This window comes from Melospiza melodia, chromosome 21, assembly GCF_035770615.1.
Source record: "Melospiza melodia melodia isolate bMelMel2 chromosome 21, bMelMel2.pri, whole genome shotgun sequence".
NCBI classification, from domain to species: domain Eukaryota; kingdom Metazoa; phylum Chordata; class Aves; order Passeriformes; family Passerellidae; genus Melospiza; species Melospiza melodia.
This window is the reverse complement of record NC_086214.1, coordinates 8,026,010-8,049,998: the sequence shown is the minus strand read 5'-3', so window position 1 is coordinate 8,049,998 and position 23,989 is coordinate 8,026,010. Positions and strand designations below refer to the sequence as shown.

The following is a 23,989-nucleotide window of genomic DNA, read 5'->3' as shown; positions in this document are numbered from 1 at the left end:
TGACTTCACGCACAATTTTAAAAGAAACACTGAGACTGATTTTGCCCGATTTACGCATTACACGAGGCAGCCCCTCAGCATTCTGGGTGCAGTTTTGAGTGCCACAATGTAAGAAAGATTTAAAGCTGTTAGAGGGTGTCCAAAGGAGGGATAGCAGATGGTGAAGGGTCAGGAGGGGCCGTACAAGGAGCGGCTGAGGGCACTTGGTTTGTTCAGCTGGAGGAGACTGAGGAGAGACTAATTGGGGTCTGCAGCTCTGATCTCGGCTCTCTGTGACCAGGGACAGCAGCAGGGAACGGCTGGAGCTGTGTATGGGGAGGTTCAGGTTGGATATCGAGACAGTTCTTCCACTGGAGGGTGGTGGGCACTGCCCAGGCTCTGCAGGGAATGGGCACGGCCAGAGGCTGCCAGAGCTCCAGGAGCCTTGGGAAAATGCTCTCAGGGATGCCCAGGGTGGGATAATTGGGGCCAGTTGAACTGATGATCCTTGCGGGCCCCTTCCAGCCCAGAATATTCTATGACTCTCCACTCCAACTCCGGACACCGCTCATCCCAAACCCACCCTCAACCCCCGAGTTACAACAGGGCCATCGCTGACTGCCTGAACTTCTCAAGTGAATTTTGCTGAAGAACCCCCATTCCTCGCTCGTCCTGCGAGCTGAGGAAGGCACAGCTCCCAGTGCCAGCGATCCCATCCCGTGTTTACACCGCGGGCGCTCTCCCCGATCATTACGGCCCAAATGGCCACGGCTGCCCCCGTGCCCCTCGCCCGCTGCCATCCCACTCCCGCCCGCCTTCCTTTTCGCCAGGGCACTCTGGGCTAATGTAATCATACGATTACATAATTAACCCAGCTGTCTCATTAAGAAAATCAACTGGAATTCAGGGCATAATTAGTCATACAGCAATTAGCATGCTGATGAGCAACTGATGAAAAGCTGTCTCGATATAGAGTATGCTGGGACCACCCTCGTTATTTAAGGAGAGGGGGGAAAGCCCACCTCGGCTCATGGAAAAGGAGCTCCTGCGGGACAGGGAATGTTTAAAGTTTATATTTAACCCTTCGGCCGTGGCCGTTGCTGCCGCGAGGGGTGAGGACCCCCGACAACACCGAGGGGTTTGCCAAACGGAGTGGAAAAACTGTGTCATTGTTTAAATGTACAATTTGCAGCGCGCAGGGCCAAATTACCCTCTCTTCCTTATATATTTATATAAATATATATATTTAACCCCAGGGCTGCGGAGCGCTGCTGGATGGGAGCAGTCCTGAGGAACGGGCTCCGATAGCCCCGCCGGGAGGGAGCACCGGGACCCCTGAGGGACTGCCCGGAGCCCCGGAGGAGCCGCCGGAGGAACGGCCCGGAGCCCCGGAGGTGCTGCCCGGACCCCGGGAGGGAACGGAGGGACGCCCAAAGGGGCTGTCCGGAACCCAAAGGGGGCTGTGCAGAGCCCCGAAGGTGCTGTCGGGACCCCGGAGTGACCGCCCGGAACCCGGAGGAACCCCCGGCACCCTCGGCCGGCCCCGGCCCGGAGCGCGGCGGGGAGAGCGGCAAAGCCCGGCCTGGATCGCAGCGCGGGCGGATCAGGCGGCGGCCACGGGTGCCGGTGCGGTGCCGGGGGGGCTCCTCACACGCTTAAAATCACCACAAACGGGGTCTTTCCCTGCGGTGAGATCCCCACGGATGGGCCAGGGGGCTGCATGAGAGTGCAGCGCTCTGCTCTGCGCTGCCCGAGGTTCGTTCTCGGCTTCTTAGCAAAATACACTCATAGAAATCAGAGAATCAGAATGGTTTGGGTTGGAAGGGACCTTAAAGCTCATCTCGTTCCATCCCCGCTATGGGCAGCGACACTTTTCACTATCCCAGGCTGATCCAAGCCCTGTCCAGCCTGGCCTTGGATACTTCTAGGGTCAGCCACAGCTTCCCTGTGCCAGGGCCTCAGCACTCTCACACGGAACAATTCCTTCCTAATATCTAAATTAAACCTCTTCTCTTTTCCTTTGAATTTATTTTTTTGGTATCATAACATGGAGCTCCTAAAGAGCCTCTTCCAAAACAAAGGACTTGCCTTTTAATAACCCCCCTCCTCCCTCTTCATTTACAGGCCTGTAACACTGGAAACGATAAGAAAGCAAGTTATGAAACAGTGCCAGAACTACAGGGGCAATTAATAATTTATATCACTGGAAATGTGTTTCCTAAGGTTGGGATCTAAAAATAATTCAAGGAAGGCAACGCGTCTCTTTCAACGCGACTGAATTTCTGCTGCCCAAACCCCACTGTAAGCAAAGCTCTCGGTGATCGCTCACCAGAAACGCCCACACGAAACGATAAAGGAGGGGAAAAAATAATAATCCTCCTAAAACACAACTTTATTAACGCGATTTAACTTTTTCAAAGTGCCACGAGTTCAGCCCCGCTGTCACAATACTTTGGTCATGAAGTAAAAGAAGTTTTTTTCCCCATTCCTAAATGCAACTCTTTGCAGGAATTGTTCCTGCTGGAGAATGATCCCTGGATTACAGACACGGAGAAGCTCCACGAGCTTCTGCTGCAGTAACTGCTTTCGTGGGAGACTGCATGTCTGAAAATAATCTGAAAATGTGTTTTAGAAAAAATAATAATTACATTGTAGCTTTTGAATATTCAAACACCTCACAGCATACTTAATTAATTCATTAATTATTCCCCAGAAATTTCAGGGGTAAATTGAAATAGCCTAGAGAGACTGAGACAAAGATTTCATGGAATAAATGATAGCTTTGCTCCCGTTCCCCTATGACTCTGGTAGCCCAGGGACAGAAGAGTTATAGCCGTAATTCCATTTGAAACAAAGCTCATCATCTCTCCAACTCCTCACTTCATAAAAACCATGAAAAGGTTCTACCTTCAATCAAGAATTATACATATTTTCTTACTCTCCCATCCCACAGGGCTGGGATCTGTGACTTCCTTTTATTTTTTTCCCCCCACTTCTTAACAGCATTCTCCTCACCCTCCGGCTGTCAGAGCGTTCTGTGCAGGCTGAACCGGGGAATTCAAAGTGCCCACAAGAGGGTGAGGGACTCTCATTTTCCTTACCAGAAAAAAAAAGGAAAAAAAGCGGAATCCCAAATTGTGCCGACCTCTGGAAGCAGCGAAGGCAGAGTAGTGACGGGACCCCCCTGCGTGGGGCTGGGGGAGTGGCAGCAGACCGGCGCCTTTCCTCCCCATTAATCACGGCACGAGTTCCCCAAAGCGCGCAGGGTTAAACCAAACAGCACGGGATGGTGTGCAGGCAATGTGACCACAATCATACGGATCCCTCCCGGAGTGTGGTCCCTACGTCTTGTGGACTATTATTTAAAAACATTCTTTATTTATCTCACAGCTCGGGAATGGTTACTGCCAGAAAGATGCCCCACATTGAGATGCATCACTATCCTAGAGTCAAATAAAATCACGTAAGGCAGAGTAAATGATCGACTCCTTCACGAACTGCACTGCAGTTCCCTCTATTTTCAAAGGAGTAACCAAAGTAAATCCTCAAAAAAGTTTTTAATATTAAACGTGGGGTTTGCATGATAGGCAGGGCAGTATTTGATGGCGCTTTGTCAGCTGAAAAAGAACCTAATGAGTTACAAGAGAAGCCACTGCAACTGAAAAGGCTCCGATTTGATTGTTAATGTTCTAGTAATGGCCCAGGACACTGGAATTTCTGCTCACACTTCGAGCTCAGTGCAAAGGACAGTTACAGAAAAATACCTGTACTTAAAGTTTCACTTCTTCTTTGAGATTACGAAAGAAAAAAGAGCCTTCTAGTACGTTTGAAAGCATTTCTGCTATATTCATCCCTTCCTTCTCCTAAAATCTTCTGAACAGACTTAGCAATAAACCCTCCGAAAGCTGGGGTTTATTCTAATTCCAGTTCACATTCCTGCAACCGAGAAAGTCCAATACTCCCCGTCCCTAGCACGCTGTGCCTTTTGCTCCAGCCAGGGCCCTTGGGGCTGCTCTAAACCTCTCCCTGCAGCAACATCTTCCCAAGGGCTGCAGGTGAGCACAGCCCTTCCCGCAGGGATATCTGCTGGGATATCTCCTCCTGCCCAACATTCTTCCTGCCCCTATTCACTGCATCCTTCCCCTTATCTGCGCCTCCCCTCTTTCCTTCCGTGCCTCCAGCCTACCAAGTAAAATAGGGCTTGACAACCACACAATAAATTTTTTAAAGTGAATGCTTTAGGGATATTTCTTCCTCTGAATATTTATTCCGGCTTTTACAAAGGAATTTATCCAATTATTAATTCAACGAGAAAAACTAGAGGGGAAAAAAAAAGCATGTGATCAGACAAGCCCAACTTCAAGCCACGTATTCAGGTAACAGAAATATTTTCAGCTATTTTGACATGGGTTTCAAAACACGAGGATAAAGTGAATGAGTTCTAAAGATGGGAACTGGCCAGGACTTTGTGCTCCATCTGAAAATAGCTGTGTAACACTAACAGCGCTGCCCTACCAGCGTGCACACATCCCAAAGCGCACGTCGTGCTGTGGCTCGGGGTTCCAGCCCCACGGGGAAGGAGGCTGAAGTGATTTTCAGCTACTTGCACATTCCTCAGCACCGGACTGCCGAGGCTGGAGCAGCATCCCGGGAGATTCGGGATATTCTGGAAAACCAAACGGTGGCAGCTCTGCCCCTCTGAGAACTCTGCTCAAATCTCCCCTCTCCAGTCCTTTTAAGCTGTCCCTCTCACTGCCGCTCCCTGCAGATTTGCAGAACAGTTTGGGGAGAATCACTAAATTTCTACAGTCTGCTCAAATCTCCCCTCTCCAGTCCTTTAAGCTGTCCCTCTCACTGCCACTCCCTGCAGATTTGCAGAACAGGTTGGGGAGAATCACTAAATTTCTACAGTCCATAATTTTTTTACGGTACAGACGGAGATTCCAGATTTTCCTGTTTGTGCAACTTTCTTTTTACCTGTTCTAAACACGCAGGTGAAAGCATCAAGGATTTTGGTTTCAGATGGGATCCACTCAGCAGCTAAATCACTGCCTGCAGCCACGGGGGTTTATGGCTTTTCACTCTTTCAAGTATTAGTGATGCTCAATTTTCTGCTTAATTTTATCAGATTTTCAAGTGTGTTCAGAAAGACACCCGACTGCTGAGTTTGAGGGGTGTCTGAGCCACTTCTGTGTCTGTGAGCAAGTTCATTTTGCTTCCTTTCCCCCTGAGAGTACTCACTGTAATATTGTTTTCCTTTCCCTCTAAGGCTGAGAAAAGGCACATTATGAATATGCATTTCCCTTGTACCAGTCTTGGGCAGCAAAACCATAAACTTGTTCATTTTATGGGTCTGTCCTTTGTTTTATTCTAACATATTTTATTAGGAAATAGGTGACAGTTATGACATGTATTATTAACAAATGAGGAACTGCCTAAAATTTTTCACACTGCAACAATACCAAACCTTTCTCAAAAATTGTCTGTGCTGTTCAGCCTCGATGTAGCACAAACTCAGGGTTTATTATGACCTGATCTTGCTCTTTAGACAGTTTTGCCAACCAATTAACCATTATCTCAGACAAGAGTAGTCTAAGTATTAACTTTTTCAAACTATTTTTTTCTATTCTACTTTAGGATGTGCTTAAAGGTCCTTCAGAGTGAACGTCTTTTCCCTCACCTCTCTTAATTATCCCCTAAATTTACATTCACCCAGCTCTCCTACAGGCAGAAAAGGCCGGGGGTACCCAGGTTGAAATTTTAGCACATCATGAGTCATCTGGGTCTGTAAAAGTCTTTATTACACAGACTTTCTTACCATTAACCTTTCTGCTTAAAATTACACTTTCCCAAAAAATCCAAACATGTCACGGGATGTACATAAACACAACAACTTCATACACATTTATTACCTCCAACATAAGCAGCAGATAATTTTTCTGGGGGGAAAAAAAACCCCAACGAAATCCAAAATCAAGCCTGTTTTTCTCTTGCATCACCTTTAACCCCAGGACATTGATCAAATAGGCTTTAAATGAAATTTTCTCACAGCACAAACAGCAGAGCAAGTCTGAAGAGGGTTGTGAGTTATAAATAATCAAAAGGCAAAGACTGATAAAAGTCTGATTATTTGCAAGCACTGCAAATAAATTTCTTTTCTGCCTTTAGAAGTAATTCCCTTGCACTTTTTTAGTGCTTTACTGATCATTTATTCAAAAAGAACTTTGTGCTTTCTCAGGTAAAGCATTCCTTGGAAAAAGAACGCCCTATGCAGGGCAGTTGGAATTTGCAAGGCTGAACTGGGGCTGTGTGTGGACTAAAATACAACATGTAGTGAGAGGTGAGTGGAAAACTCCTTTGGAAGGAGCCTGCTCCTCCTTTGTGAGGCACAGCCCCTACGGCTGGGTGTGCAATTTATGATGGCAAGGAGCAAGGGAAAGATAAAATTTCCATTTCAGCCATCTTTCACTGTTATTGCTTTTGATTGTTTTGACAGGGCACATTAAAAAAAAAAATCTTATTTTTACCTTCTCTGTTTTTTGTTATATTTCCCTTCGATAGCAGGTCCTCTGAGCTAAACCCACAGCACACAATTATTTAGCACCCAATCTGATCACACACAGACCTGGGAAGAGTCTCCAATAAAACCACACTCACATCCCCTTTTACACCCCCTGAGTCGTTTGGTTTCCTGACCAATTTTCTCATTCCCATTAAGGAGAAACGAAACCCATTTCTGGCTGAGCCCTGGAAGGCAGCACAGCCCCTCCAAACCAAGAACAAACAGTTTGCATTAACCTTCCCTCACTCTCAAATGTCCATATGCTGAAAAAACTCTGTGTTTTCCTGTTCTCCAGACTGAACCCAACTGGGTTTAGCTGTGCCACATCCAGAGAGCAGATTTGTGTTTAAAGGCAGAATTGTTTCTTTGCGTACACAGGAGCAATACTGAGACAAAATACTGAGCAAATGCAGCGTGGCACTGGGCTGTAACTGCAGTGATCCCTTGCAGAAAGAACACTCTATTAACCAATTTATCCAGACACTGACACCTGGCATTCCCTTGGTCTCCACGTTTGAACTTTTACTTGAAAATTACACCCAAGTTTTAAAAAAATAAAGTAGTGATCACAGTTCCTTTTTGAAATAAAAATATGTAGTGTTTTTAATGCTTACTATTTTTCCTTTAAAGATTTAGGAGAAAAAAAAAAGAAATTAATTTTGAATATACTGTTTCTGCAAGGCAACACCGCTCCTCCAAACACACAACAAGGATCCAATTTCACTTTAAGTGCTTGCAAGATTAAGACCCTAAAAGCCAAGGGTGTTAACATAATACATTTATTTTATAAAACTGGAGACAAAGGAATCCTGAACAGATGGAAGAAGGTTTCCTCAAAACACAGACCCAACCTCCCTTTACTTCAAAATAAATATATTCACATTATTTTTAAAGGTAAGTTGTGACAACCTTGTTGATTAGTGCAATTCATGTGGCAGGATTCGCTTTTCCCTTGCTCTGTACTGCATACTGAAAATAAGGCAATTAAATGAGAAAATTAATTCCATTAATTAAAAATGTTCAGTCTCGAGCAAGACAGAATGATCTGAGCTGTATAAATGTACATAAACCAAAATGTTTTCCTTGACATGTGCTTTCCTTTAAGAAGGATAAATTTCACAGCACAAAGCAATGATAATGCTATTTTAACAGCATCATAAAGCTGGAGAGAGATATATAAAAGGTCTGTTTTATCTTTTAAAGAGAAACCCCCTGATGTACATAGGAAAATTTACAAGTAAGATACCACTCTTCCCACAAATTCCTTACTGGTGAGCCTGAGTGAAAACTCTGGTCAGGTCAGGAAAGAAAATGATTAAACTTTGCTGAATCCATAAAGCACTGTAGCTGGAGTTTCAATACAGATCATTTTATAGTAAAATTAAAATAGAAGCCCTTTTTAATTATATAAAGTGTGCACATTATTACTGAGGAGAGAAATACACGCTTTCCTCAAGAACCATAAAATTGGCTGCTGGGAATTAGACTTCAGCTGCAATTATTATATGGTCCTATAAAGGATATTGAAAGTCTGATAAAATTGCACCCTTGTCATGTAACAGCGATGCTTAATGCTAAATAACCACTCTGCAGCATTCCAGGCATAGCTTCCCCCAAACATCATCCTCCCTTCTCACACCAAAAAGAAAACACAGCAGCATTGGGGAGCTAAAAGTGTACCTAAATATTTGAAATACCAAATGAACAGGTCAAAAGATATGTAAAGCCACACGGAGGCAAAGCAGCACATGTGATAAATGAGTAGTGATGGCTGTTTATAAAGGAGAGCTCTCCATGGATACCCACCCAACCCTCCATGGACACTGCCCAGCCCTCCATGGATACTGCCCAGCCTAGCAGACTACACAGGATGAGAAGGAATAAAAAAAAAAAAGAGCAACACAATGAAGCAGAGTGACAAAGAGCAGTGCCATACATTCCTAATGGCTGCTCTCCTTCTCCTTGCAGCGTGTGTTGTAAACTGTGAGTATTTGTTACGTGCACGCAGCTACAGGAGACTGACTGGACTTCTCCTGAAAAACCTGGAATTTACTTCTACCTCAGACCTCCAGGTAAGAGCATGGGCAGAAAACCTGGAGATATTTCTCACCCCACAGACTCCACTGCACTCCCAGCTCAGCCAGGCTGATGATTTTATGTATATTAGGAATATCAAAGAAATATTTCTGTGACAGGTGACATAAGGCACGCGCAGGGGATGGCGGGGCAGGACAGAGGCTGTGGGGTGTGGGAGCAGGGCTGTAAATTTTGCAAATGAAAGAAAAGAGAAAAATTCTTTCTCCTACAAAGAAATCCTGACAAAGTCCCTCACCATTTCATCTAAATCCTGGTGGGTGGGATATAAATCCTACCTTCTCCTCAAGGCTCGGTCTGATCTGCTGCTCAGATCCCAGCACCTGTGATGTGCCAGGCTTCAGCAAGAAGCCTCTGCACAAGAGCACACCAAGGATCCCACACAGCTCTTGTTTGACACCACTTCTCAGTCCTGAAAAAAGCCAGACTGTTCCAACTCAAACCTACTCAGCTTCCTACCAAATTATGGCAGGAAGCTGCAGGGAGTGTTAGTGTGGAGATGCAGGAGCTGCAGTGCCTCTCCCCAGCGCTCATGCTGGACTCCCAGGCTGCAGATAGTTGGGAATGTTTCCATGGAGGTGTTTCTTTCCAAGCCAGAGCTCTGGTGCCCATCCCAGGCCCACACTGCCCGTGATGGCTGGGACCCTCTCTGAGTTATCCACTCCTCCCATGGCATGAGGTGGGCAAAGGGAGCTGTTCTGTGCTCAGCAGAATGTTACTGAGAGTCTGAGCTGGAAATAAGTGAAGGAAAACTCACAGATCACAGCTGACTAGCCTAAAAACAACATTTCCAAGGCAGTTGTGGCCCAGGAAGAGCATGGTGAGTCCCTGCATCCCTACACTGGGCACTGCTCACCTATGAATGGGAGAGCATAAAAAACCACATTTGTTAGCTCACACTGAGCATCTGAAAACACTGACCTTTCAACCAGTTAATCATTAAACTAAAACATTAAACATTTAATTTTTATTTGAAGCATGCATGAAATGCCCTCCTTAAATGGTAAAACCAGTAAAAGCCAGGGTACTATGAAGCCTTAAAAGTATTTAAAAGTATTAATTACACCTCAAAATCGCTCTTGAGGTATTTTGAATATTATATATATACAATGTTAATGTTTTATAAAACTATAAAATGACACAGAGAGTCATGTGCCAACAGCTCAGTCAGGCCAAGATGTGGCAGTGGAGACTTGGGCTCCTCGTCCCCTCTCAGCTGTGGGTACAGCTGCAAAAAGAAAAATCTGCTCAGCCAGTTATTTATTTACCACTGGGGAAAACAAAAAAAATCAACTCTCAAAATGTAAAAAGAAGAACTGAAACCAAATGCCAAACAAAGAAAATTCGTTTCCCAAACAAAAGGGAAGTTGAAAACACATACAATAAAGGCCTCTGAATAAAATTTATGATCACACTTACACTGGAAAGAACTGAAATTTGGTAGTGATTTACTTTTCAGTAAGGCTTTTTCTTTTGTTTTTCTTGGAAGGCATGAAAAGTTTTCTCTATCCTTTCAAAGTACAAATATTGCTTTTTCTTGATGAAGCTTCGAGATGCCTTTTTTTTGTTAAAATTGTCTGAACCCTCTAACGAAGAAAATTACTGAGAATCACTGAGTATCATAATAATATACATTGATTAATAGAAACATTGACATGTAGATGCAATGAGAAGTCCTGAAATGTGCCACAGTTCCAGTTCTCTCCATTAGAAACAATACAGGAGTCTGTCAGTTCCAGAATAAAGCCACTGCTTGTATTTACCTTATTAAAGGTAGGAAAAATGCCCAGTAGCATTCACACAAACATGAACCATTAGTTTCTCAGAATAAGGGAATAATTAGCTTACCTGGAACATCAATTAATCTCTTATAAACATTCAAGAAGGCTGCCTCTGCTTCTTTGCTTCGTTTACCCAATGCATCAATCTAAAAGGGGAGATGAGAAAAGAAGCTTTAAGACTTGTTCCAATACAACTCTCACACTCAGAGCTATAAATATAAATTAATAATTCCATGTAAAACTAGTAAATACATAAAAAGTGAACCCAGGTCTCCTGTGTACATCTCCTATAGAAGCAGTCTTAAAAGACTGTTCCTGCTACATTTGTACTGAATATAAAGTCCATTTTTCAGCCCAATAACAAGCAGCAATATTTTCATGACCGCTCCTGCCTGTTGTGATTCTTTACTTTAAATCTTTATAAAAAGCCTGGTACTTGCCAGGCAGATTCTCTCCTCAACAACTGTTTTCCTTTACCACTTATTGAGATCTAGCACAGCAAACGGAACTGTGGCCACTTCTAATGTCCCACTCTGCCTTTATTGTGGTAAATAGGTTTTTCTATTATTTCCAATAAGCCCATGAGGAGATGGAAAAATGAACTTGTTGAGCACCCTGTGATACTTAACCCTAAATAACTGTGAATCTTCTACATGCAAAGAAGTTTTCTAATGCAGCTCAGGCACAGTCTGCACTCCTGAGCTCCTCTGACCAGCTTCTTGTGTTCTGTAACATACACAACAGTCATCTAAGAATTTATTTTTATCATTTTATTATTTTCCCCCTACATCTGTATTTTCATCTAAAACTCCATTGTACAAGGAAAGGCAGCTTAACAGCTCCAAGAATAAAATACCTATTCCACAGCAATTTTTTTCTGTAAACATGTATTTTCCTATTGTAGTGGAAAGCAGAGGATTTTCTATTGCTTCATATTGACAATAAACAACCAAAGTGACTCAGGATCGGATCCAGTGAATTAATACTCCAAAGCAGAGGGACAGAAAGGGAAACAGGAAAGCCTGACACAGCTCTGTGGCAGCTTACCCAAATCAGGAAACCAAAGGCATGGAGATTATCGTTCCCATATTTTAATAAAAGGCAAGGAAGGATCTGAAGAACTGCGGATACAAAGGCCTGATATCAATTCTTCTGTGTATTTGAAAGGCAGTGAATATTATGGAACCATTTAAAGGTGCGGACGTCACCGCGGCCTAAAAAAAGGAAGGCCCTGTCTGAAAAACGTCCTTGAATTCTTTCTCTACATTATTGATTCATAGATAAGGCAGAAACAATGGCCAGAGTTTACTGTATCTGTATTTCAGGAAAGTATCTGATATTTTATTCTGCAGGAGGGGGATTTGCAGCACTGGGAAGCGTGTGACCAAGCCAGGCCTTTGCCGGCGCTCAGGGCTTGGGAAGCGCCGCGTACCCAGGAGAGGAAGAGGAGGGGAGATACAGCAGGAGGGTGCTGTGGGGTCAGCCCTGGTGCCACTTGTGTTTGCTTTGTCCTGAAACGCCTCTGTGAGGAGAAGGGAAAGATCTGGGAAGGGAGAAGGGACAATTAAATAAAGCAGGGAGTGGGAGCGCAGTGCGGGACAGCTCACGGCTGGAAAGGGACTTGTCGGGATCATCACGGGCAGGATTAAGGCCACAAAACCAAAGGACAATCGTAGAAATCACACAGAAGCACAATGCACAAGGTATAAGCCAAGAAAAGGCCTGGAGGGGAGGAGGGGTCAAGGAGGGAAATAAGGACACGGCAGCGTTTGGCAGCAGCAGCGAGGAAATCTTGGGAGATACGGGAGAGGCTGGGAAGAGACGAGTTCTGGCAACACAATGCAAGGCTGTACTTAAAGAAATAAACCAAATTCCTATTCCACTTACATCCCCCCACGATCTGCATTAATTTATGGAGACTGGTGGAGGTGTGGTGTAACTGACACCTGACCTATTTAGAGCTTATCAAAGGGTATTGGAAAAGTGATAAATGAGCATCAGATGTTGGAGTGATGGAGGATGTGGAGAGCAGATATAAATTCTCAAGAAGAGCTGGCCATGCTGCTCTTTCAGAGTTTATCAAGAAAGACCACAGAAAGGCACTGGAATCTCCCAGGGCATCTGACCTGCCACCGAGCAGGGATTGATAGCTGTGAATAACCCACTTAATAATCTGCATTTGAGCAACCCCAGATGGACTGATGCTCATTAGGGAAGGAGAACAGAAGCAATTCGGAGAGAACATTTTCACACGAGGAGAAGCTGCAATGAGCCTGTGGAACGAAGTGCCAAAGGCAGGGAGGCCCTGGGATGTGCAAATCCGTGCTGGGGAGTGTCAGGCACCGCTCGGGGATGGGGTGAGAAGGAAGGGGCACCACCAGGGACACTTGTGCAGTTGAGCTGTTTCATGGGTGCACAGAGACTCTCTGAAGGCCAAAGCACACCATATGTTACACTTCTGGACTTCAACGTTTCCCACATACAATTTTCTCTCGCTGCTGCTAGGCAGAGAGCAGCCAAATTTAAATTACTATTATTAAATACAATTAGCATTACAGCACTGATTCTGTACTGTATTTTGAAAAATTCATTTGCCCCTTTTATGAAAAGCAAAGCACTTAAAATGCTTCCATTTCTGGGAAATAACAGGATGGATTTGTTTTCCTATTACAGTTTTGCCACATTTTAATAAAGAGCATTTGTACTTTTATTCTCTCTAAGTATTATAGAAGGTATGGTTTATTTGCTTCTTACCAGTTATAGAGTGATGGAAATATAAACCAGATTTGAAACAACATCTTGCAAGGAGATCAGAGACTTTCCAAAGGAAGCAGTTTGTAAATCACAGGTATTTTACACCTTTTTTCACCCTCAAATTCAAAACCAGAATTCCAAACAATCCCACTAGGCAGAAATACGGTTTTATGTTTTAGTTCTTAAAAAAAAATAAATCAACCTGTCTGGTTTAAAGTTCTACTAAAAATGAGCACTGCAACTATTTCACATCTTAAAATAAAATTTAGAAAAAGCACTGTGACAACTTTAACTGGAATAAAAAAAATAATTAGGCATGCCAACACCCAAGTGCATAAGGAAATATGGGAGGAAAAAGACATCAAAAATCGCAAAATATAAATGAAGTCCAGAGAGAGAGGAAGCAGAGCACTGAAATGACATGGAAATATTTGGAAGTTCACTGAAAATTTTTCAAATCAAAGTAAAATTGTTTCAGGAGCCAGCAAGGCTGAGCTGCAATCAGCTCACATTAAAACTGTTGAACTACATTATAAAACTCTTGCTGAACATTTTTATTTGACTCTAAAAACTTCAGGGACCCTGAAAGAAGTCAACTTATAATTACACTCGCGTTGTCTTGACACGAGCTTAGCTCCAAATCTTAATTTATCTAAACCAGGCCCCATTATGTCTTCTCTGAGCAGAAAGAAACAACAGTGACCTCTGTATTCCCCACCACCCCCATAAACATATGTTCACTTTTAAGTTTTGGCATCCTATTTGTCTTGATAATACCACTGGCGCTGCAGAGAGATAACAGAACTGAGACACCAGGAATCCTCCCTGCTCAGCACAGCCTTCATCTCCCTCTTCATCCCTAAAACACCACCAGAGCTCCGTGGAGGAGCTGCAGCCAGACTGGGCTGAGGCCTGTCCTCCCTTTGTCCACCTTGTTTTTCCAGGTCAAGAGCTCTCCTGAGTTGATGCTCAGGGTACCAAGATCACCCTGGAGGATTGAGTGTCTCCCCTTCCAACTTGCCATGAATATCTCCATGGTCTGATCCCACTCTCCCTTTGCTGTCTGACTCTTGCTCCCCCAAAACCACGGACACACCAGTTCAGGAGTACTTGGTCCCAGTCTCACACCCACTGCACCTGGCTGGAATCAAAATATCAGCAATGAACTACATGGATTTATCTCCACATTTACTGAAGCACCACAAATCTGGCAGCCAGGCCAGGGAAGGTGCTGAACTCAGGTTTATCTGAATGCTGCCTCTTTCAGCTCTGTCCAGCCAAGCTCAGAAGGACAGAAGCAAAGCCTGTGCCTTTGGCTTGGGATCTGTCTATTTTGATGCAGGAGGAGATTTCAGCATTAACTCCAGTCTGATGTTTAGTGCCCCACAATCTCCTGAGCAGGGTTTGCAGGGCTGGGATGCTCTGGGCTGGCTGAACGTGGTATTGCCTCATGGGCTGCAGTCAGGCTGAAGGGTGCACAGGAGCACACCTCTGCTCCTGAATTTAAAGATGGAACAGGATGAAGCTCTCTGCAAGGAATCTGGACTGGAAGCCAGATGCCAGCACATCCTGCACTGACACTGAATTATCTGAACTGAGGGGTATCAGCACTTGAACACATCTCTGAGCACGAGACTGGCACATGTGCTGCTCCTCTTGGATCCACCTGGATCATCCAGCACCCCAAAAACAGCTCCTTTGTGAGGGTTCCCAGTGATGTGTCTGTCTGGCATCACCAAAGCACTGGTGATTTACTCTTAGTGCCACAAATATTCACACAACTGTGCCAAATATGAATTCTGCAGTCCCAGCTCTTCCACTTATCCTCATAGCTCTCCATGTTAGTTCCCCTCTTGTTAACTACCTTAACATGTCTTTTACTGTCCTGCACACAATCTGGAACTAATTTATCAAGTAAAAATAAATTATTTAAAAGAGAAGTTCTTTTTCTGTTATGATTTTTAATAAATGGCTGCCTTAAGGAGACACCCATCCCTTTTCCCTTACACGTCTTCTGTCGTATTGTTTTGCATCACGAAGTTTTTCCATTTGTCTTCAATTACTACAAGTTACCAAAACACCATTAAGAACCATATGAAACAAAGGGAAAAGCACAAGAACAACTCATTAAAGCACCACTCTTTTAAGGCATGCTGTATTCTTGAATAACTGCTTTGGAATCAAATGGTGGCTATAGCAGGAATATTAATAAATCAGTCTTGCTTTGAAGCCTTTAAATACAGTTGGCTTAATTTCCCTTTCTTAATACCAAGAGATACCCTTATTAATAAATAAATTTATAAAAATAACATTGTAATTTACAAATTAATAAAAATTTATTCACTGTGCCTGTTAGTTTATTTTGCCACTGACAAAAGAAAAAGTAAAAAATTCTTATTTTTAGTTTTGTTGCAATTAAAACGGTTTTGAAGCAAAATTATAAAGAATTCATTTCTGTGCAGTTGCTTAAGGCATATGGCGTGGATTTTAGCTGGGCTATAAATTCTTTAACAGAATTAAGGACTTCACAGTGGATCCAACACCAATCTGTTTAACAAAGCTGCTTGGGTTGGGACAGAGGTACCAGGAAGGAGCCTGGGAAGGGCATGCCTGCCTCACCAACTTGTTGGTTTAACCTCAAGTTAAGCAGAGAGCTTTAGGAAGGACTCAAACACCTCAACTTTTCAATTCTGCCCCCTCCACTGTGAAACAGCTGCAACCTTGAACCCTTAAAACCTCCTCCTCCTTTCATGCCCAGATAAATCCTGATTTTCCCAGACAAACGAGGCTGCCATCCCCTGAGGAATGCTCTCCCAGGACAGCTTCTTGCTGCTTTTCCAATCTTTGATCTTCCTTCCCAGTAAAGCAGCCCAGCCCAACATGTGCCTGCAGATATTGAGAGCAGAGCCACAGCTCTGATTAAATCCTGTCTGCCACCCTGCCTTTGGACCAGCAGCTGTGCTGCCCCTGCTGGACCTCTCCTGGAGCCCTGGATAACCCACCTGGCCTCTCTCTGCCTTTCAGAGCAGCTTTCCCAGCTGCTGCTCTCACCCAGCTCCCAACCCATCCGTGGGGCAGGCAGGGAGCAGCCCTGCTCCCTCCTCCTCCTCCTCCTGCTGCTGCTGCTGGGGTGTGATTCAGCTCAGTGGCTCGGTGAGCAACTAAGGAAGGAGAGGAAGAATTTATTTTCCATTGTGCTGGCAAACTGAACTGACTCATGCTGTGCATTTGCTGGGCTCAGCACGAGGGAGGAGGTGGGACCAGAGCTGGGGCAAGGACACCCCATGGCATGGGTCCCTCATCTCTGCACAGATCAGCACAAAACCAGTGACAGGAATGGATGGCACAAGGGGGCTCAGAGTGCCAAATGTCACCAAAAATCTCTTTATTGATCAATCTTTACAGTAGGAAGTGGATTAACTTTGTTTTCATGTCTATATTAGTTCATTTTATACACTCTGATGTAATGACATGTTACAGTTTTCCTGGAGGCTTTGGTGTTTTTCATGCTCAAATCAAAGGAGAGCCTGGTCCTGGACATAAGGACTTTGCTCATGGAAGGATAAAGGATACTCCTGAACACCAAGCCACTACCAACCTCTCAGCCCCTCTGACACTTTATTCAAACCCTCACAGTGTTTTCTGGTGTCACAAACCAGTAACTCCAGCAACCAGGGATGCCTGGATCCTGCTTCTGTGGAAATCGGGTTGATTTGCAATATTTTACTCCAATTAGTAAATGTGGGTGCTAGTGATTAGTCAAATTGTGTTGTACCTAAATTTTAAGGGGTGCAAAAACCTTGTGTGAAACCAGATATGGGATGTCCCAATTTGGCTGCACAATGAATAATTATTTACCTTTGTAATTCTATATTTTGCATCCCAGCCTCTCTCCTTAAGTCAGCACAGGCCACTCGTGAATTTTCTTAATGCCAAAAAGGTAAAACTAAGAGGTGACCTCTGAACAGGGGACACAACCTTCCCCCAAAACTGAAGGGAGATCTTTCTAGTGAATAAATCAATAAATCATTTGTTCTGTCACCAAAGAGGGAGATGCCAGAGCTTGCCAGTTCTCATCCTCGAGGTTCTGTGAGAGTGCAAGGATGGAGAATAACTCTGGCCATGCCAGCCCAGCCATGTTTGGGAAATGGGGCAGGGAGGAAGGGGAGAAAGCCAGGACAGAGCAGCCTGGGCCACCCCACATCACCCCCAGGTTCCCAGCAGCCGGAGATAAATGTGAGTGAGTGGTGCCCTCACCTGCCCATGCACCTCCAGGCTCTGACCTGGAACCCACAATCACTCCTCTCCCTCATGGATGATCCAAACTTCTGTTTAGGTATTTTTTAAATAATTAGGTCAGAGGAATCCGTGCAAGAAGGAGCTCATTAACCACCTTTGTGCAATAAATACCAAGATGCACCCTTTTCCTGGTGTTTTGTACTGAAATCGCCCTCTTGCTTCTCTTTTCTGACAAAGCAAGACTGGACACCAGCTTGTATAGACCCTCACAGTAATAAAAATAAAATAGTGATAAAAATCTGTAATAAACAGAGGTAATTCTGTAATAAATAGAGATAATTCTGTATTTGGAGAAACAGGGACTCAGCAGAATACCTCGCCCAGCCCAGCCCTCCCATCCCCATTCCTTCCAGCACACTTCAAGCTTTCTTTTTTTTCCTCCTGAGGATGAGAAGACACTCCTGACCCTGTGAGCTGCACCAGTGCTGCCTGTCGGAATCCTGAATAAACTGAATTTCCCACCACTGTTCCCGTTGCCCCCGAGCGCGTGGCAGCGGCACAGACAGCCCACCAGCTGCCAACAGGAATTTCAGCACTTTGTCAATTATGTAAAAATAAGAGAAGATTTGGGCTGATCCTCCCCAAAGTTACTCTGGTAGTCTCTGCTGTCTTGGTACAACTTGCCTGGAGGAACCTGCAAGAACTTTGGGAAGGAGCACGGTGCCTGTCGCTGCCTCTGGTGGGATTTGTACGGTTTGGGACTTTGTTATCCCCACATCTCAGAGTTGTCCCAGCAAGGAGAAGGGGATTATTGATATAATATTGATTTAAAGGAAAAGAATATTATTGCTATAATAAGAGAGGCTCTGTATTTGAGAGTCTCTGCAGTTCATTGTCTCTCCTTGGGGATGTTTTGGCCCTGCAGCAGCCACCCCATGTGCTCAGCAGGGAGAGCTCATCTGCCTGGGAGATGCTGGAGTATATTTAAATCACCTTCCTCAGGAAAGATGTTGTTTAAACTGCAATCAAGGCAGCCAAAAATAAATAAATAATCATTTACACACTTCTGTAAACAAAGAAATGAAAGCACTGTGGAGCTGCTGTTACCCCAAGAGCAGGTCACGACCTCTCCCTGCTTTGGGGAACGAAACGGAGATGAAAAGTGGACTTTAAAAGAGAATTAACCGCCAAAAACATTCACTTTTGGTAAATAGAAGGGTTTGATGATACATCCATTGGAAAGCAGGGAGTCTGTGGGCCCAAACACGAGCGCTGGATTTTGATGTATGCTGTTGACTTCCCCAACACAGAGTAATTTGTAATAGCTTTGCCACGCTGTTGTTTTCAAAGCTCCTGCTACATCACAAGCATTTATTTCTGACCACAAAATTACATTTATTCAACAGAAAGCAGCTCAGGGTCTTTAAGAGGTTAACTTCTGGAGTGCTTGGCTGCTCTCCAGCCTCCCTACGAGCATCAGTGCTAACGCAAGGCACACAACAGCACCCAGGCTGGCCGTGATTAATAGAGTGCTGAACACGCTGCTTTCCACATACACACACTTTTCATTCCCTTGCTTCCATAGATCATGGACTTATCCTCAAAATATCTGACTGAAATTGAATTTGGCTTCTCTCTCAACCGTTCATTTCCTATGTTATGCAAGGTTATATCCTTTTCTGCATGAGCAGAACCAAACCAGCTGCAGCTTTTGAGAAGAAAATGTGTTTTCAATTATGAAGTTGGCCTGAATATTGAACCACAGTTCTACTGCTGCTCTAATTGAGCCATCATGGAGTGAATGTACAGGAAAGAAATTGTATTAATTAGGTTTGGAAATTTAACATAAGGAAATTAAAGGGGGTAAAATAGAAAAAATATGAGTATCAGCTCAGGAATAATCTCTCAAAATGCAGAAGGAACGTAAGTCTGAAGTGGTTTAGGCACACACATTATTAGAGTACTCCTTCAAAGACATGATTAGTAGTTCCAGCACATCAAACTGATTTTCAGCTTCTGTTGTCTGCATATGGAAAATTATTAAATTACTGACTGACCAAATTAATAGTTTAAAGAGCAATTCAGCTGAGTGGGGAGCCAGAGTGGTCTCATCAGAATGGCAATACCCTTAAAAGTACTTGCTCTGGGAGAAGAATATGAGAAATGGCTTTCACAGACATCAAGTCCAGCACGTTGTTTTGGAGTCTGTGCCTTAGAGGGTTCTCCAAATGAGGGATTACTGCATTACTGTTGGACAGTGTTCTTATGCCACATGAAAAGAATGCTAATGACCTCAGGAAATCCTTTCCCAGCCTTAAAATATCTGTCTGATGACTTCACAAATACAGATTCCAACATTAGACTTCCATACCACAACTTCAGTTCTGTAAATTAACATAGCCCAAGAACATCCTTTCTTTTTTAATTTTTTTTCAGATTTCATGTACAAATATCCATCCACTGATGTACCCATGGTAAAGCACAGTGACCTACCCAAAACACAGCTTATTCAGACAGCTGATGGCAGGGATGCCTTGCTAATTATATATAATAATCATGTCATGATTGCATGGTGAAGCTCTTTAACCTTTCCTGATTCTGTCCTGTATTTAGCCCAGCACAGGGAGAGGGAACCATTAATAAGTTGCATCCTCAAGTTAATGGCAAGGAAAAGGAAAAGCCAGACAGAGATTTAAGATCAAAATGACAGGAATTTTACAGTTCTGAAATTAATGACTTTTAACTGTCTTGCTCACAATAGCATATTTACACCACCAGACCTTAAATCTTCCAGGGAAGGCAGAGATGTTACCCACAGATTTCAGAAGAACAGTACCATCAGCTCTGAAGCAGACACAACATTCTGTTAAATTAGAAAACTGCCTTCAAATTTCCATTAAGATCCTAAATAAGGAAAAAGTACTACAATAAAACTATTCTCCAGTGATGAATTAATAGGGGCTCATGCTGAACTAGGAATGCATTTGAAAACTTGTAGTATGCTAAATTCCATTTCATAGTGCTTTTACTTTAACTCTTATCATAAAAAATCCAGTTACTTAACGCACTGAGATCTATACAAAAAAAGTTATTTCCAAGTACTAATGGAAACTGAATATTTGATAACTGGAACAGTTGATATCTCAATGGATGAGATAAATAACCAAGGAATACAGAATGTTCTGCTTTGTCCGGTATTTATAAATTCATATGACATAAAGGGAAAATACTGGGGGGGAAGTATCAACATTCCATGCTCAAACTGAAGAGAAAAATTGGCTAAAGTGACCTGTGGGTTTGTTTAAAAAAGCCAACTGGCCCCAGGTTTACCAGCAGCTCCCATAAATCGTGTTTGGGAGGGGACATAAATACCTGAGCTTAACTTCCCCTCTCTCCAAGTCACGTCAGGCTCACCCAGGCACAGTTCAAGGACAGTTTAAGTCAACCTGAGCTGACACATTTGTGCTGCTCCTGCCCCTGGCTTTGCTCTCCTGGCCTCTGCCCTGCACTGAGCTGCTGCTCTGAACCCACCTGGTGGGAAACTAGGCCAGCAAAAAGAGGGGAAAAAACCCCAACTTTGTGCTGAATGTGGGCTCACAGCAGAAAAAGTGCTGAGGAAAGGCAGGGGTGGGGAGCAGGAACACAGCAATACCCATGTAAAGCTGCTTAAACACCTGGGCTAACCTGAGCTGCCTCCATCCCCTGAGCTGCTGGCCCTCCCTGGAGCCCTGTGGACAGTTCAGCCCACATGGGATTGGCAAAAGCCCACTTCCCTTCTGATGTGGAGTCCAGTTTGTTATTCCATGCCAAAAGCTCCTAATTCTGTCTAAAAGCAGAGTTTGGGCAAAGGATGAGGCAGCAGCAGCAGTGGGGGTGGAGAGAGGAGTCAGAGGCAAAAACGTGGTGGAGACTCTCCCACAGGGAAATGGAGAATTTGCATCAGGCAAGAACCTTTATCCTCAGTCCTGAGGGAGCAGCTGGTGGTGCCCTAAAGCTCCACATTCCCACCCACCATGCCTGTGGAGGCTGCTCCTACAGCATTCCCTACTCCAGGTCCAGGACATTGGTTCTCCAGCAGAAAGGACCCTAAAAAACATTTACTCCCACCACTTCACTGACCTCTGTTTTATTTATTCACTGGTGTTGATCTTTTTTAAAAAAAAAAAAACCAAAATCACTGAAAGATTTGGGTTGGAAGGGACCTTAAAGCCCATCCTGTTCCAGCTCCCATGTGCACCTTCCACTAGAGCAGGTTACTGACAATCCCATCCAGCCTGGCCTTGGACACTTCCAGGGACAAATCTGGGGCTGAAAACTGATGTGTGTGTAGTAAAATTGGGGAACCTCTTGCCCTATTCCTCCTCCCTGCTCACATCCCATCATCCCACAGGTACTGTGTGACCAAAAGGTCCCTCTGCCAGCTCCTCCCAGGACATTAAATATCACCTGCCAGGTAATAAATTATTGCCAGGCAATCCCAGGGGGCTGCTGAGGTCAGTGGCTGTTCCCAGCAGTGCTGCTCCCTGGGCCTCTCAAGGGACAGGAATTGAGGTATCTCCTATGGATTTGAAATGGAGAGAAGCCTATTTGCTCAACAAAACTTGTTTTTGAGATACCTAGACCAGTTATCTCCTGATGTTTTAGACAGTCAGCCTTAACAACAACCAGAAACCAGATCTATATCCTGAACAATCAAATATAACTCAACAAAACAGGCTCATCTCCTTGGTATTTTGATTTGTCTCCAAAACAAGATACAGTAATTACATCTATAATCAAATACCATAATTCACAGTTTAATGTGGTGCATTTATGTAGTCAATCATGATTAGTTCAGGTTTTTTAGGTTTCTGAAACCCTGTCTCGATTAGGGAGACTGGAATCACCAGCTCAGAGATTCAGCAGCACAATCTTTTCATGTATTTCTGCTTCATTTACGTAACAGGGGATTACAACAACAAATTTTACTCTGGTGAGGTTGAATTTATACCAAAATAAACTTCACTTTTATATCAGAGAAGCAAAACTACAGGAGAGGAGTGTGTGTGAGCCATGCCAAGGTAACAGGGAGCTGTCTCCACCAGGGAAGATCTAATGGAAGAATCTCCTTCACTGTAGCCAAATTTAAATTTATGCTTTTTACTTGATCCTCAGACATTCCCTTCATTAAAGAACAGTGCTGAAAGCACACACGCACTTTTCAGTCAGTGCATTGCAAGCTCGAAACTGAAGTGAAAAGGTTCTGAGAGCACTGCAATGCACTCAGAGCAATTTTAAAGTGTAAATTTCCATTGGCAAACGGACTCACACAAGTCATTCTTTGTTCTCACAAATGTCTGTTGGATGTATCAAGGACAAAGTTATCCTGTTTATTTATTTATTTCTAGCAATACTTGGGAAATCAGGTTGTAAAACAAAAAGTACCATGTTGCTTTGAAATGAGGGATTATTCCTGGTTGGGACACAGATTTAGCAGGATGTAGAGGTGATCAGGATTGCAAGCCTCACTAAGGGGAGTTGTGCACTTAAATCCCTACCCTGCAAACATGCTCTGAACTTCCCTGTGCTGATGGAACTGCCACAATCTAAACTCAGTGAACAGCTCATGGGCTGAGGAAGTGCTGGAACACAATTCTTGAGGGGCAGAGCTGTGTAATGTGCACCAGTGTGAGCTCAAGCCTCCATCCGGCACCTCAGGCAGGCACAGAGCTTTACAAGGACAAATTTAATTTCCATCCTCCCTCCCTGATGCTTTCTGAGCAGCACAACCACGGCTCCCATCTGGCCACAGCAAAAATGGAAAACTCTAATTGGCCCAGCTGCCTTTACCTGTAGAAACCCTTCAGAATAACAACAGTTGGCTTTTAAACTCCTGAGCTCTCTGCTGGGGTGTGCTGTGAGGAGAAACCCAAGCGGGAGCCGCCAGCGGGGCTGGAGCCTCTACAGCCTCTCACAGAAACCCCTGCCAACCCAAGGCTTTCCCTCAGCCCTCTGCAATACAATGTTTTACAGCTGAAATGCTTTGCAAGGAGAACAATTTGCAGTACTTTGGTGCTTTATGAGGGCACTGCACTGCATTCATTAACAGCTCAAGCTGGAGGGTCAGTGAGGCCCAGTGAGCTGGCTAGGCCACAGTGACAGAGGCTCAGGGGACTCAGAGCAAAATCACCAGTTTAGATTATCCAGCACAAACCCTGAATCACAGAAGGACCTGGGTTGCAGGGGACCTTAAGGATCATCTTGTTCCACACCACTGCCATAGGAAGGGACATTTTCCTCTATCCCAGGTTGCTCAGTGTTGTCATGCCATTGCAGGGGTTCCATACTGTTGCCCATACCAGAAAAATCTCCTACCTTCTCGGTGTTTCTCATGGGCAACTCCTCAGAGCACTGACTCTTTCTTCTTCACCAAGCAGCCAACTGACTCCAGTTCCATTCTCACCCAGCCACCCCACTCTTTTATAGCATCTTCTTCTCATTGGTCACAGCTGTGGCCTGTTCAAGCCAGGCCTGCTCCTAGTATTTGATAATTAACCCAGCTGCAACTCCTTAGTTTCTACACCATCTTTATTTTCATATA

General features: G+C 44.1%; 1 protein-coding gene across 1 annotated transcript in view; it reads right to left on the bottom strand.

The window, feature by feature from the left end:
- The window catches only part of CUX1 (cut like homeobox 1), a 242,336-nt gene that overhangs the window by 110,905 nt on the left and 107,442 nt on the right, over positions 1-23,989 (bottom strand). The window contains 1 exon segment of the mRNA XM_063173997.1: positions 10,484-10,562. Coding sequence (XP_063030067.1) covers positions 10,484-10,562 — 79 coding nt within the window.